The sequence below is a fragment of the Cupressus sempervirens genome, chromosome 1 (assembly GCF_028749045.1).
Source record: "Cupressus sempervirens isolate cs-2001-9-10 chromosome 1, ASM2874904v1, whole genome shotgun sequence".
Taxonomy (NCBI): domain Eukaryota; kingdom Viridiplantae; phylum Streptophyta; class Pinopsida; order Cupressales; family Cupressaceae; genus Cupressus; species Cupressus sempervirens.
This window is the reverse complement of record NC_143118.1, coordinates 858,685,537-858,697,838: the sequence shown is the minus strand read 5'-3', so window position 1 is coordinate 858,697,838 and position 12,302 is coordinate 858,685,537. Positions and strand designations below refer to the sequence as shown.

General features: G+C 32.7%; 1 protein-coding gene across 3 annotated transcripts in view; it reads right to left on the bottom strand.

Moving 5' to 3' along the window:
* The window catches only part of LOC149580545 (uridine kinase-like protein 3), a 124,979-nt gene extending 113,062 nt beyond the window's left edge, over positions 1-11,917 (bottom strand). Inside the window, exons 1-2 of one of the 3 annotated variants that reach the window (XM_089791796.1) lie at positions 11,247-11,917; positions 5,840-5,988 (exon numbers count right to left, since the gene is read on the bottom strand). In XM_089791796.1, coding sequence (XP_089647922.1) covers positions 5,840-5,954 — 115 coding nt within the window. In that variant the 5' untranslated portion in view covers positions 5,955-5,988; positions 11,247-11,917. Of the gene's footprint in view, positions 1-4,604; positions 4,698-5,839; positions 5,989-11,246 lie in introns of those variants that run through there. The other 2 variants (XM_089791811.1, XM_089791804.1) reach the window with 2 other exon arrangements.
* Positions 11,918-12,302: the final 385 nt, after the last annotated feature.

Below are 12,302 nucleotides of genomic sequence, written 5' to 3'. Positions count from 1 at the left end.
GTTATGATAACTAATTTCAGTTGAACGATGTGAAAGTATGCTTTCAACATGCTAATTCTTCTTACAACTAGCGCGGCAACAGGGGGAAACATTGGTAGAGAGAGAATTGGGTACAAGAGCACCATCCTGCTACCAAAGGTAACAGGTATGAATCTAAACCACCATGGTCAGGGAACGTGGGCTAGGACAAACTAGACATACACCAAGTGTCCATCATGAGCTAACTAGGTCAACAAGCTTAATAAGATACATAAATATCCACTTGAGCATTAAAGTGAATTAAAAACAATTGTTACCATTGAGAAATGAGTCGATCTCAAATCCTTCTTGTAATGTCAGACATATTCTAGAATAATGGTACTCATAGTACTTACATACATCTGTACATGTTACATACTGAAATATGTATGTATGTGTATATTCAAATAAGTGTATGTATATATATACTTAAAATACAGCGTACGCATAAAAATACGTAGATTTGGAATATTACGTGTATGTGTGTGTAACACATACAAATATACGTAAATAAAATAAGTATCATTAGAGTAAAACATGACAAGTATTTTATTATTTCCATCTTATGTCAATGAATTATTATTTAGAGTAAAATACAACATACGCATAAAAATACGTATATTTGGAATATTACGTGTATGTGTGTGTAACACATACAAATATATGTAAATAAAATAAGTATCATTAAAGTAAAACATGACAAGTATTTTATTATTTCCATCTTATGTCAATGAATTATTATTTAGAGTCCATCGGCCATATTCATTTTACTCATTATTTTGGCCCTGTATTTTATTTCAAGGTTGTAACTCATGTTCACCACCTTAAACTTTCTTTCCATGCACGTAACTCTTTTGAAATCTATGTATGAGTAATCTTCAGGATGACGAGCAATAGAGAAAATAAGCAGAAGGAAACAAATGACCATGCTCTGCCATGGATCAGCAACCAGTTATCTTGTTTTTACAAGTGACACATTTAATTTGGTAAAAATATCACCAGGCTCACCTTCAAAGCACCACTAAGGCCCTGGGGCATAAAAAGCAATGCTACAAAGAAAAAACTACAACTGCAGATAAGCTCTTAATGGGCTAAACCGCAACCAAAATAGAGACAACTATTGTTCAGCGTCATTGATACACAAAGAGCCACCAAAAGGCTAATGCATCAGAACAACCCATGAACAGTAAAGTACATCTATCAATAGTAATTATAGTAATATCTTTTGCCTTGATCTCCTTGAATTTACTATCAAACCACAGTTCCTTCAATGTAGCATGCAAAACAGAGTTACCAAACTTGTACAAGCCATTGTACAGACTACCTGCACTAGAGTTTAATGTATTGATCAATCACTGTATCTCCTTTTGCATGACAAACAATACAATCTTTCCAACTAAATTGAAGTAGAATGTTATGATTAGAGTAAATTGTTATTCGATCTTGGAATATTCCTAAAATTGTGTCATGTCCCCTTATCAAACCCAAGTTAATCAAATGCTCCCAAGACTATTAATTTAGCTACTGTGGGATTATGGGTAAGATGGAAAAAAATTATTTTAATAATACTGTACGCTTGACCTAGTTCCCTTATAATATTTTTTAGGACTAATTATAAGTTGTTTTAAGTTTTAACAATGTGTTATTGGGTAAGTGGAACTAGGGGCATTCCTAAAATTTTGTTAGTCCTATTTAAAATTTATTGTAAAGAACCAATTTAAATATTTTATTTTTATGAGCCTCCTAAATGGGGCACAATGAGGCCATATGTGTCCTAGAAAGACTTTACTGTTTCCCTATCGTCTGGCACGGGTGCTACAATCTAAAATTAAGAGGGGAGATTTATACAAAGTAGTAGAAAGGCATTAATAGAGAGGAAAGAATTAAAATCTAATTACTGGTCAATGAATCCGTCAAATAAGGGAAAATTTCCAATGGAGGTCAGCAAAATTCATATCATCAACTTTCTTCAATAAAATTGATATCATCAACTTTCTCATTTTCAGTGGACTCATGCTTAGAAACCAATCCAAGAGTGATACCCCTTCAGGTTGAAAGATCCAAAGACAAAAATCCTTGAGGTCTTATTGGAATTTAAGAAACAAAACTCCCAAATAAAGATATTTACTTATTTCTTACGGCTATTCTACTCCCTAAAGGGTGCCAAGTATATGTTGTTATTTGGTTGATAACAAAGGTTTCTACAGCCCTTGTTGCTGATCTTCAAATATATGATCAGCCTCGTCATGCAAGATATATGATGGCTAAAAATGAGTTTTTTTTTTCAGATTCTGATATTATATTCCCATTACTAACATTCAGTCATCTAGTTCATTAGAGTACCACTTTCTTTGTAATTTTTTGTGCGGCCTACTGTCAGAAATATCATAAGACCTATTAATGATTTATTTATTATAGGTCTATGGCCAGCACAACATTAACACTCACTTTCATTTCCAACATTGCAATCATTTAGATCTGTGCAGCTTGTTACCAAAAGATGATTGTCCCAAATCATCCTCTGCTCTCACCTTTCCTACATCAAAATCTTTGTGATCTGAAGCGATCATTTATGCATTTCTCAAAATACCGTAAATTCGAAAAAAGAAAAACAATGTTTGGGACGTTTTAGTTGTACAAAAGCTATGATCTTGCTAAGCCTTCCTGTCCATATGTATTATGAACTTTTAGATTGAACTGTGATTGTAATCCATTCAACAATTTATCCAAAATGAAACATCAAATAAAAAACAAACAGTTCAATCCAAAAGTTAAAATTTTACAGCCTGTTTACAAGCTGGCCATTTGATGCAAAGAATCTCACTAAGTGTCCAAAATGACAGGGAATTCAAATACCATTAAAGGGAAAGAGGGGAAACTTCGTTTGATTACAGACATACAACCTAAACAATATGAAACCTTAACCATCATTTTGGCATTAAAGAACACTCTCCACAACCAAGGGGAGGAAAAATAATTACGAGGGGAACAAGGCCAAAAAAAATATGAAAACAAAAAAAATGGAGCAGTCCACATTTTAACAAAAGCGAAATAGGGTATGTATGTGAGGCACAACGATACCAATGTTGGTAAAAAGTTAAAACTTATGAATGAGAATGAGCAAAAATGGCGCACTTGCTAAGTTTGAGAATATCACATTATGGTATTGATCATATGCTAAAAATAGAATGTAGTTACATACCAAAAAAATATAATTAACTGTAAGTAACTATGAGTACTTGATATAGACAAGTTCATTTAATTGTGAAAAGTGCACAAAGTATTATATATTTGCATGTAACTTCCTATTTTATTTATGAAGTACATAAAGTCTACTTATACTGTGTATTAAAATATATTTGAGACATCTAAAGTTTTAATTGCTATTTTATTTTATTGCACTTCAACATAAGTTTTACTATGTTTTATTTACTAAATAAAAAAAAATTATGAGGTTTTAAATGCCATTTCATCTAAATACCTTGAAAACATTTTCTTCCCTAATATTAACTTTTTCAAAATACATTTTATATTGCTAAAATAAATATACATTTAAGTACAAAGTTATTTTAAAAAGTATTAATTATTATATTATTTATAATGTCTATTACAATTTTAGAAAATACTATTTTATTTTATTTTATTTAGAAAGAAATTTTATAACTCTGCAACTTATTCACTACACATTTGTTGAGCTCTCTAAGGTTTTAACTTTTTATAATACTATTTTTGTCAGCTGTGTGATTTTAAAATTTTTTGTTAGCAGTCATGCCATTAAACTCCAGCCCTTCTTACCATTGTAGGTAATGTGAGTGTCTCTTGACATAGATAGCTTCATACTTTTTTTTTTTGCATTAGAGATCAAGAATTTCCCAAGATCATAAGAAAAATCTATGCTTGAAGCTATTCAAAAAAATTAACAGATTAGAGTTGAAATGCTGCTGCAACTAAGGAATCTAGAGCTGCCACTGATGTCATCATATTAATCTCTTTAAAGTTGCCAGAGACTGCAATAGGATCAATACAACTCATATGGCTCACCACTTTTCTGTCAGAATTTGAAAGTTCCATCACTACATAATTTTTTGAAAAATGGTTCACAGAACAGAGAATAGCTCAAAAATGGCACATGCGCCTACACTCTAGATAACATAGGTATCTTCACTCGCACATTCTACAGTATTTCCAGAATGGGAGCAGCAGGAGACAGAAAAATGTATTTATGGGGCTGTAGGGACAGGAGGCATTTATAAAGGACAAAGATATCCAGAAATTTTTAAAATGTTGAAAATTACAATTATTCACCAACAGAACATTCATCATATACAAAATGATAGAGCCATATTAAGTAACACTAAAGCTGAATTAAAAATTCAGTATGGAAGTGGACACAATATAACAAAATTCCATTGATTTCATTGTCAATGTGCTTATAATCTCTACAACAACAAAATGTCTATAGGTAACAAGCTAAAAGTTGCAACTATTATAAGGTAAATGCATAACCTCAGTAGATTTAATGTTTTACACTTTGATCTGGTTTTCCATAAAGATAACTATGAAAGTGATTTAGTTATAGATCAGACCTACTTCATGGTGCTGCCATAGGATTTCTCAATTAAGTACAAGATGTATGTTTCCAGCAAGTATGTCCCATCAAACCATGTCTTCACTTGCATCTGAACTATCCATTCAAAGGCCAAAGACAGAATTTCACTATCATCAGTCACAGCCTTGTTCTTTCAGGTTTTTTTCAACATATATATATATATATATATATATATATATATATATATATATATATATATATTAAAAATATCAGTTTCCTGGCATAACAAATATCAGACAATCTTAGATATTCAAGACATTTTGACACACTCCATTCAAGGCCAGAAATAGAATGTCATTCTTCAATTAGCACTCTCGTGGACCCACTTAGAATGATCTTTGTCAGACCTAAAATTGATTATTGACTATCTAGAGTTTCAAATTACTAATAATCTTAACAATGTTATACTGATAGTGAACTGGAAGACAGAACTGAGTACCAAAATAACAGGTATTTGTAGAAACATTGAGCTCATTTTTATATCTGATTTGCCAAATATAAAACAGCCAATGTCAGTACAAAATTATGATGCTGTTGCTTCTTACTTTTTTTCCATTTTTTCAAATTCTCTTTTTTTCTTGGAGAGACTGTAGGAGATGGCCAGCCTTTCCAAGGGTCCGAAGGATAACCATCCATCCCCTAGCATTTTTTGGCATTTCCATACCATCCCTGAACATTTTGATGTCCAGAGATCCCCCAAGGACATGTCCTAGCCATAGGCAGGAAGAGTTAGAGAAGTGCAGGGAGCACATCCCAATGCAATACTGCATCACAGAAACTCCCTTTACAGAAGTTCATGAAACATGACTAAGTCATTTTAACCATTATTTTTACAACTGTTTGTTCCTTAGGTGTTTTTACCATTATTTGCTCCTAGAAATAGCTGAATGGCATCCCATCGATTCTTGGAACAATTTGGTAAGCCTGCCCTATACACAGATTATAATAATAAAAGTCATACCAAAATTTTCCATAGGTAACATTATAAAACAACCATAACTATGAGATTTGAAGTCATCGCCACCTATTATCAATTAATTTTCCTATTTTTACCTATTTACACTAACAATTCTTTCATTCCCACCAAAGAAGTAGTTGAATGCAAGAAAGTGAAGGAAGATCTTCACTAATTAGTTAAAACTGCACTTCCAAGAATCTACATAAATATAAGATCTAGCTTAACAAGAGTGAAACAGCAGTTTGATACATTACCTATAACAAATGGTTGTTTCTGCGCATCTTTAACTGTTTTAGTAGCAGGTCGCAGGACATCTAAAAGCAGGCCTGAAAAATGAGCAACTGTAGTTGACTCCATCAAGTCCTCCATTGCAACTTTCCAATAATGTAACTCTTAGGAATACCTAAAGACCAAAAGGCAGTATTAAAATCATTAATCTTTTTAAATAACTTAAAAAAATTTAGAAGCATAATAGATTAGATGAGAGTGATCAGATACTTAACAAGGCTGAAACAACCTATCTTACCTTTAGATTATGCATATGTAAAAAACATTCACACATTAAGAGAAGAAAACCTCTTCCATGTCTATGAACATCAATAACATAATACATGAAAATGCAACAAACTAGTTTGAGACTGGTTATTGGACACACAATGAAAAGGTCAGTTTACTTTTTGAATATCAAAGGTCTAACCAATCTTTGAATTTCATGGTTGTGGATATTGGATTGTGTTGGGACAAGGACTAAAGAATAATTATGGCATTTATAATAGCAACTTTTTTAAAAAATTTGGCACGTTGATGCAACTGCACTGCAACAAATTTGATAAAGCCATCAATGTATCAATTTTTGAAAGAAATGAATAGATCCTTCATTCAACAATCCCCTTTTCCTAGGTGGTTTCACTCCACTTGGTGGAAATGATACTGCCTCCATCACATTTCATTCCCTTTGATCTAAGAAACCTTCCTCTTATTTTGTGCAATTTCTCCCATGACTGTCCTTAACATACTTAATTGATGCTATCAAAATGTATCATATATTCCTATATTAACTTTTTTGGACAAATTGTTAAATATTTATTACATTTCACATAGGCTTATTATAGGAGTCCAAGAACATTAAGTCCTTCCTAAGTACATATTGTATTTTAGAGAGATTGCAGCAATTAAACAACATGACATGGTGGAAGCATGTGTATCTGAATTTCAGTGTGCTGTGCTTATCATAAATAATGTTCGAAAAAAAATCACATTACTTTTTTGTTGAGGGTTTCTTTGAACCTTTCAAGAGAACCATGAAAGCCTTTCCCCTACAACATTTCAAGAAGCCACTAGGAGGGCTTTCTTCTCGAAGCCATCTTATATGGAAGAATACTTTTTCTCATCATTCCAAGGCATCTACCTAATGGAAGAAGAAGAGAGGATTCCAAAGGAAAGATTTTCACATCCCAAATTAGAAGTTCATACCACCAGAAGTGACAACGAAGATGGAGGAGGAGACAAAGAACAATCTCAGAAGAAAGAAGTTATGTTTCTCTTGTAGAAAGTCAAGGAAGCCTGGACATAGATGCTTAGGTGAAAGGCAAATACATTACATTGAAGTGGTGTTAGATTAAGATTCAGAGTCAGAGGATGAACCTGAAGCATTTGAGAATTCAGTTGAATGTATGGCCAAAGAGGTAGAGAATGAAATCATAAAAGAGAGTACGCTTGTTGCTTTTTCAGGAGCTTCGAAATATTTGCCTTTTAGAGTTCATGGAGTGTTAACAAGAAAGAGGACAACTATTCTTATTGACAGTGGGGCTATCAAAAACTTCATTGATGAAGGTTTCATGATGAAGCAAGGATTGAAGACAGATGAATTTGTATGTTTCAATGTCACTGCAGCTAACAGATTCACCATTCCATGTACAAGAAAAACCAAGGAACTCGATAGCTCTAGGAGGCCATAAGGTGTGCGTGAAATCTATGTGGTTGCTTTAGGAGATACCAATATGATTTAGGGTGGATAATGGTTGCGAACTCTAGGGGAATATGCGCAGGATTACAGAATACAGAGCTTAGTCACAACAAATGGGAAGAATAGTGTACGTACTGTTGACACCCCATTTTTTGTGTCGCATTTTGTGTTGATTTTCCCTTTTGGTGTACTCTTTGCATTTGCTTTCCCATTATTGATGACTAATCTAAAAAATCCTAAAGGAATGGATTGAACTCAAGGAAAAGATGCAAAATAAATATTGATCCATTCAACTAGACGAAAAGAATGAATATTGATGCATTCGTTCATTTATTCACAAATAAAAAAACACAAAGATGTACAACCATGTTTTCCAAGAATAGACAAAGTGGGAACAAGTTCAAAAGTAAAGATAGGTCTGGAAAAAAGGTGCAATTGTTCTGGATCACACCTAGACTTGTTAGGGCGATGTTCTGCACACAAAGGTTTGCCAGTTTTTCCTCAAATTCATGGCTTCAGTTTCATCTCTGTGTCTCTGGCTACAGGGAGTGATATTTTTGTTTCCCAACAATAGGTTGGATGGTTTGAGATTATCATGGTCATTTCCTGAAAATTTTGTAAGATTCAGGGAGGGTCTTAGCAGTAGGCTCATGTCACAAGTGTTCTGATGAGACAGGGACAGCTTTCTAAGCATCCATGATCAAAAGACTTGCAGATTGTCTTCTGTAAGGTAATTAGTAAGATGACCACTAAGGGAGGGTATTAAAATAATGGTGCAATGTTTATAATGGTCATCTTTAGTGAGTTTAGTTTTACTAGTTAGCATCTGTTTTTATATTCAAATTATGATTTTTTCATTTAGAAATATTGTCTCGTACTTTTTTTTTTTTTAAAGATTTCATCTCCATTGTTAATATCAAACAATCAAGTTTTATAACAAGAAACTGTAATACATGGAAAACTTTATGGCTTGTATTACTTAATAATCAAACTAGCACAGATAAAGTAATTACACACAAGTATATATAGCATAAAAGTAAAATAGAATCATAGTTCATAAGAGAAACTATACGAGAAGTACAAGCATTTCCAGAATCACCTGAGCGACAAATGATATAAGGCCAACACAACTAGTTTCTGGACTCCAGTTACTTTCCACTAAAAAAGGAAAAAGTGACTATGACAAAAAAGCACAGGGCAGAAGAGTACATAAGAGAAAGAGAAGTAGAGATAGGAAAAAGTGAGAGCTTGTGTAAAGTTCTACCAGGGAACCTGGGAAAGTATAAGTAACTTCATAAACAAGACAAACATGATAATATACAAGAAACCTCCTATAAGCTCTATATTCTAAGATATCAATTGTCATGATCTACATTTCAATGCTAATAGTTGCCAAAGACAATCGTCTTTTCCCTCTAAAATTGCACTATACATTGATCTTGGAATAACAGCGTAGAGAAGATGTGTTCATTTTTTAATATTGTAACCATAACTTTCTGGATTCAGAGCATTTCTCCCTCAAATCAAACCAGCCTCAGTAGGCATTGATGTATTTAGTCCAGAGCATGCCCAAATCAACTTGAGTATAGCCACATTCAAGGCATGGGAAAATCAAAGAAAGGATCTTATGTATTCATCTATACTGCTTAACTCAAACTAACTGCAGGAGGCTTTGTAAAGTGTACATTTAAATCGTTACCTCATTCTATGTGTATCAATATGCTGTACTCAGAGGATGCCCAAATCAATCACAAGGTTGTTAGAATTCATATACAGTAAACAGCCATACATGTATTTGTACTTGCACGTATGCAGATAAGTGATTGTAGTTAAACGTACAAGCGTTAAGCATTTACATGCATTCATATGTGTGTTACACCATTTAGTTATGAGAAAGATGTCGGTAGCCACACCTGATGAAAGGAGAAAATCAAGTGACCTGCTTGTGGGAACAGAGAAAAAATGAAGCTTACTTGGAAACTTTCTTCTGTAAATTCCTAATGAATTGAGATGGAAAGGCGAAACATTCTACATTGTCACAAATGCAGTGACACTGGTAATTTTATTAGTGCAGATCTTGTTAAATTTGAATAAGTGAACTTGAGTCGGGGCATTCTGTTTAGTTCTCATATATAAGGTAATACATGCAATGCAAATAAATGCCTACCACCATCTGAATGATTTGTATAGTGCTCTATGTAACACACACAAATATGGAACTGTACCACATGAGAGAGCGGTTATAGAAGAAATGCCCACTTATGAGAAATACCTCAACAAATGATGACTCGAGTACTAATATTAAGTATGCTGCGCCTGATTAAAAATCTCATTAAAATAATAAACTTCTAAATGGCAAAATACTTTGCACTTATCTGCGAAATACATTCAACCACAATTAGTGAGAAAATATTTAAATGTTGCATGGTGAAAATTCTAGTCCCTAAAAAAGCATGATGAATCTTAGGTGCATAGTTATCGACAACAAAAGTAAATTTGAGACAGATTAGGATTATAAGACATAGTGTGCACCAAGTTTTGTCTATCCAATGTTTTCACTATCTTTATGGTACTAAAATCTATTAGCTCGGTGTGTGTGTTTTGTAAGTCCCCTTGTGATTATTACCAATGTACATGAGAAAACCTTGTACATAACTCAACAAATATTAAAGAGCTACATGAATTCATATCCTCGCAAAGATTTTTTATAAATGGGATAATATGCTATATCAAAATGTTAACACTTGCTGCAACTAATTTGATTTGGGCTTGTACTGCAGATCAATTACCCATAACCCTCTGATTGATTCATGAAAATACCCCAAAATCAACACAAAGATAATGATGAGACTTGCTTAACATACAATGCCAGAGTGATTTTTATGGGATTTATGTTTAAGTCATCCATTGATGACCAAGTCCCATCACTGCATAATGATACTCGAATTAGCAATTTTAACATAATCCTTAAATAATAATGTGGACGCAAACATACAAACTATGCTCTACATAAGAATGCTCTGAAAAAGTGCAGATATGAGATTGTACTTCAATTTATTTGGGTATCACGGGATCAAAGCTGGTATATAAATATGCATATGTACATGCAAATACAGACAGACAGGCACTCATATATAAAGTAATTTACAGAGAACAGACACTGTAGATATGTTTTTGTATATAATACATCAAATATGAGTATAGAAACACTTCTATAAAATTCTATGGACATAAAAAAATGCATGCATACATATACATATAGATCTCTAAACACAAAAATGTGTATGCGTCCACATATATAAAGAGAAATAGATACATCAGTAATTCATGCATAAATAATATATACATATACAAACATATTCGCATGTACAGAGATATATAGAGGCCTCTGATCCCTGCATGCACAAATTATTTAGCTGCATTGGGCACAACCAACTAGATTCAAGGAAAGCATGAATTCAAATATTAGATCCAAAGGATTCCCGTATCAGCGTAATTACTTAAATGAAAAAAAGATAGAAAACAATCACTTATTCGATCCAGACCATACCCAACTCTAATTAAGAGCAGCAGACACATAGATGCGAGATTCAAAGCATGCCCTACAAAATACCAACTGCAATTCCTAAGGGATTTAACACGTATAAGTTTGAACAATATAAGATTTATCAATCAAACTGTGACTAACAACATACCTCGAAATTCCTGAAATTGCAAGGGGACTTATGAAGAAAAAAATCCTTTTTTGATAATGCGCTACAAGGCTCTGCTTCAATATTCTCCCTGGTATGCCTCACGAATCAATCGAAGGAACATAAAATTGGTAGGGGGAAAGAGGCTGAAGTTGGTATGGATCTAACTAATTTATAGAATTATCTCAATTCCACATAAGCCAATCGGAAGCAAGCCTTGGTGGCAATCAAGTGCACTAGAAATTGTGAATAGATTTGAATATTTTGTACAGACAGGACGATGTATTTTTTGATGGCAGACAACAAATTTACTTATTAAAACCTTGGGTTTGGGAGATTATATTTTATTGCTGTAAAACTTATCGTGATCGTCAAGTTGGTTACTGACAATTAGGAGGTACAGTTTGAAAATGTATGGTAAAGGAAATTAGTCGGAACAGAGATATCATATGGTGCAAGGTGGCCGATGGTCTTGTACAACTAATTTGTTCTTCGTTTTAGGCTGACAAATTTTTTCACCTGACAACGGTATGGGTTACTTCTGAATGAATGAAGAAATTTTGAGTTTTAGGGTTGTAATGGAAATTTGTGTTACATCTAGATTTCTGGGCATGGATTCTACCAAAGTACATAAGAATTTGAATTTCAACTTTTTAGTTTTTCTTCTGGATTTCGAAATTAATTTTTTTAAATTATCTTTAATACGGTGGGGTTGTAATGGTCTGCAAAATATAAAATTAACTTTTTTATCTTATTATAGATTATTTTAATTGTATTTCAACCTATTAGTTTTCCTCTTAATTTTGGCAAAAATATTAATTAATTCTTTATAACTATTCTAAATAGGGTGGAGTTCTAGTGATCTACAAATTTTGAGAAATGTTTTTATTTAATTATAAGATTATTTAAATTGTCATGTATTAAAACATCTAGTATCTATTTAATTTTATTCTAAGGTTGTATTTTTCAATATTATAGATATATATATAATTGGTTTGAATTTAATTAGTAATTATTTTGTTTCATTATGTGTATTTTTAGTTAAAAATATTCATTTAT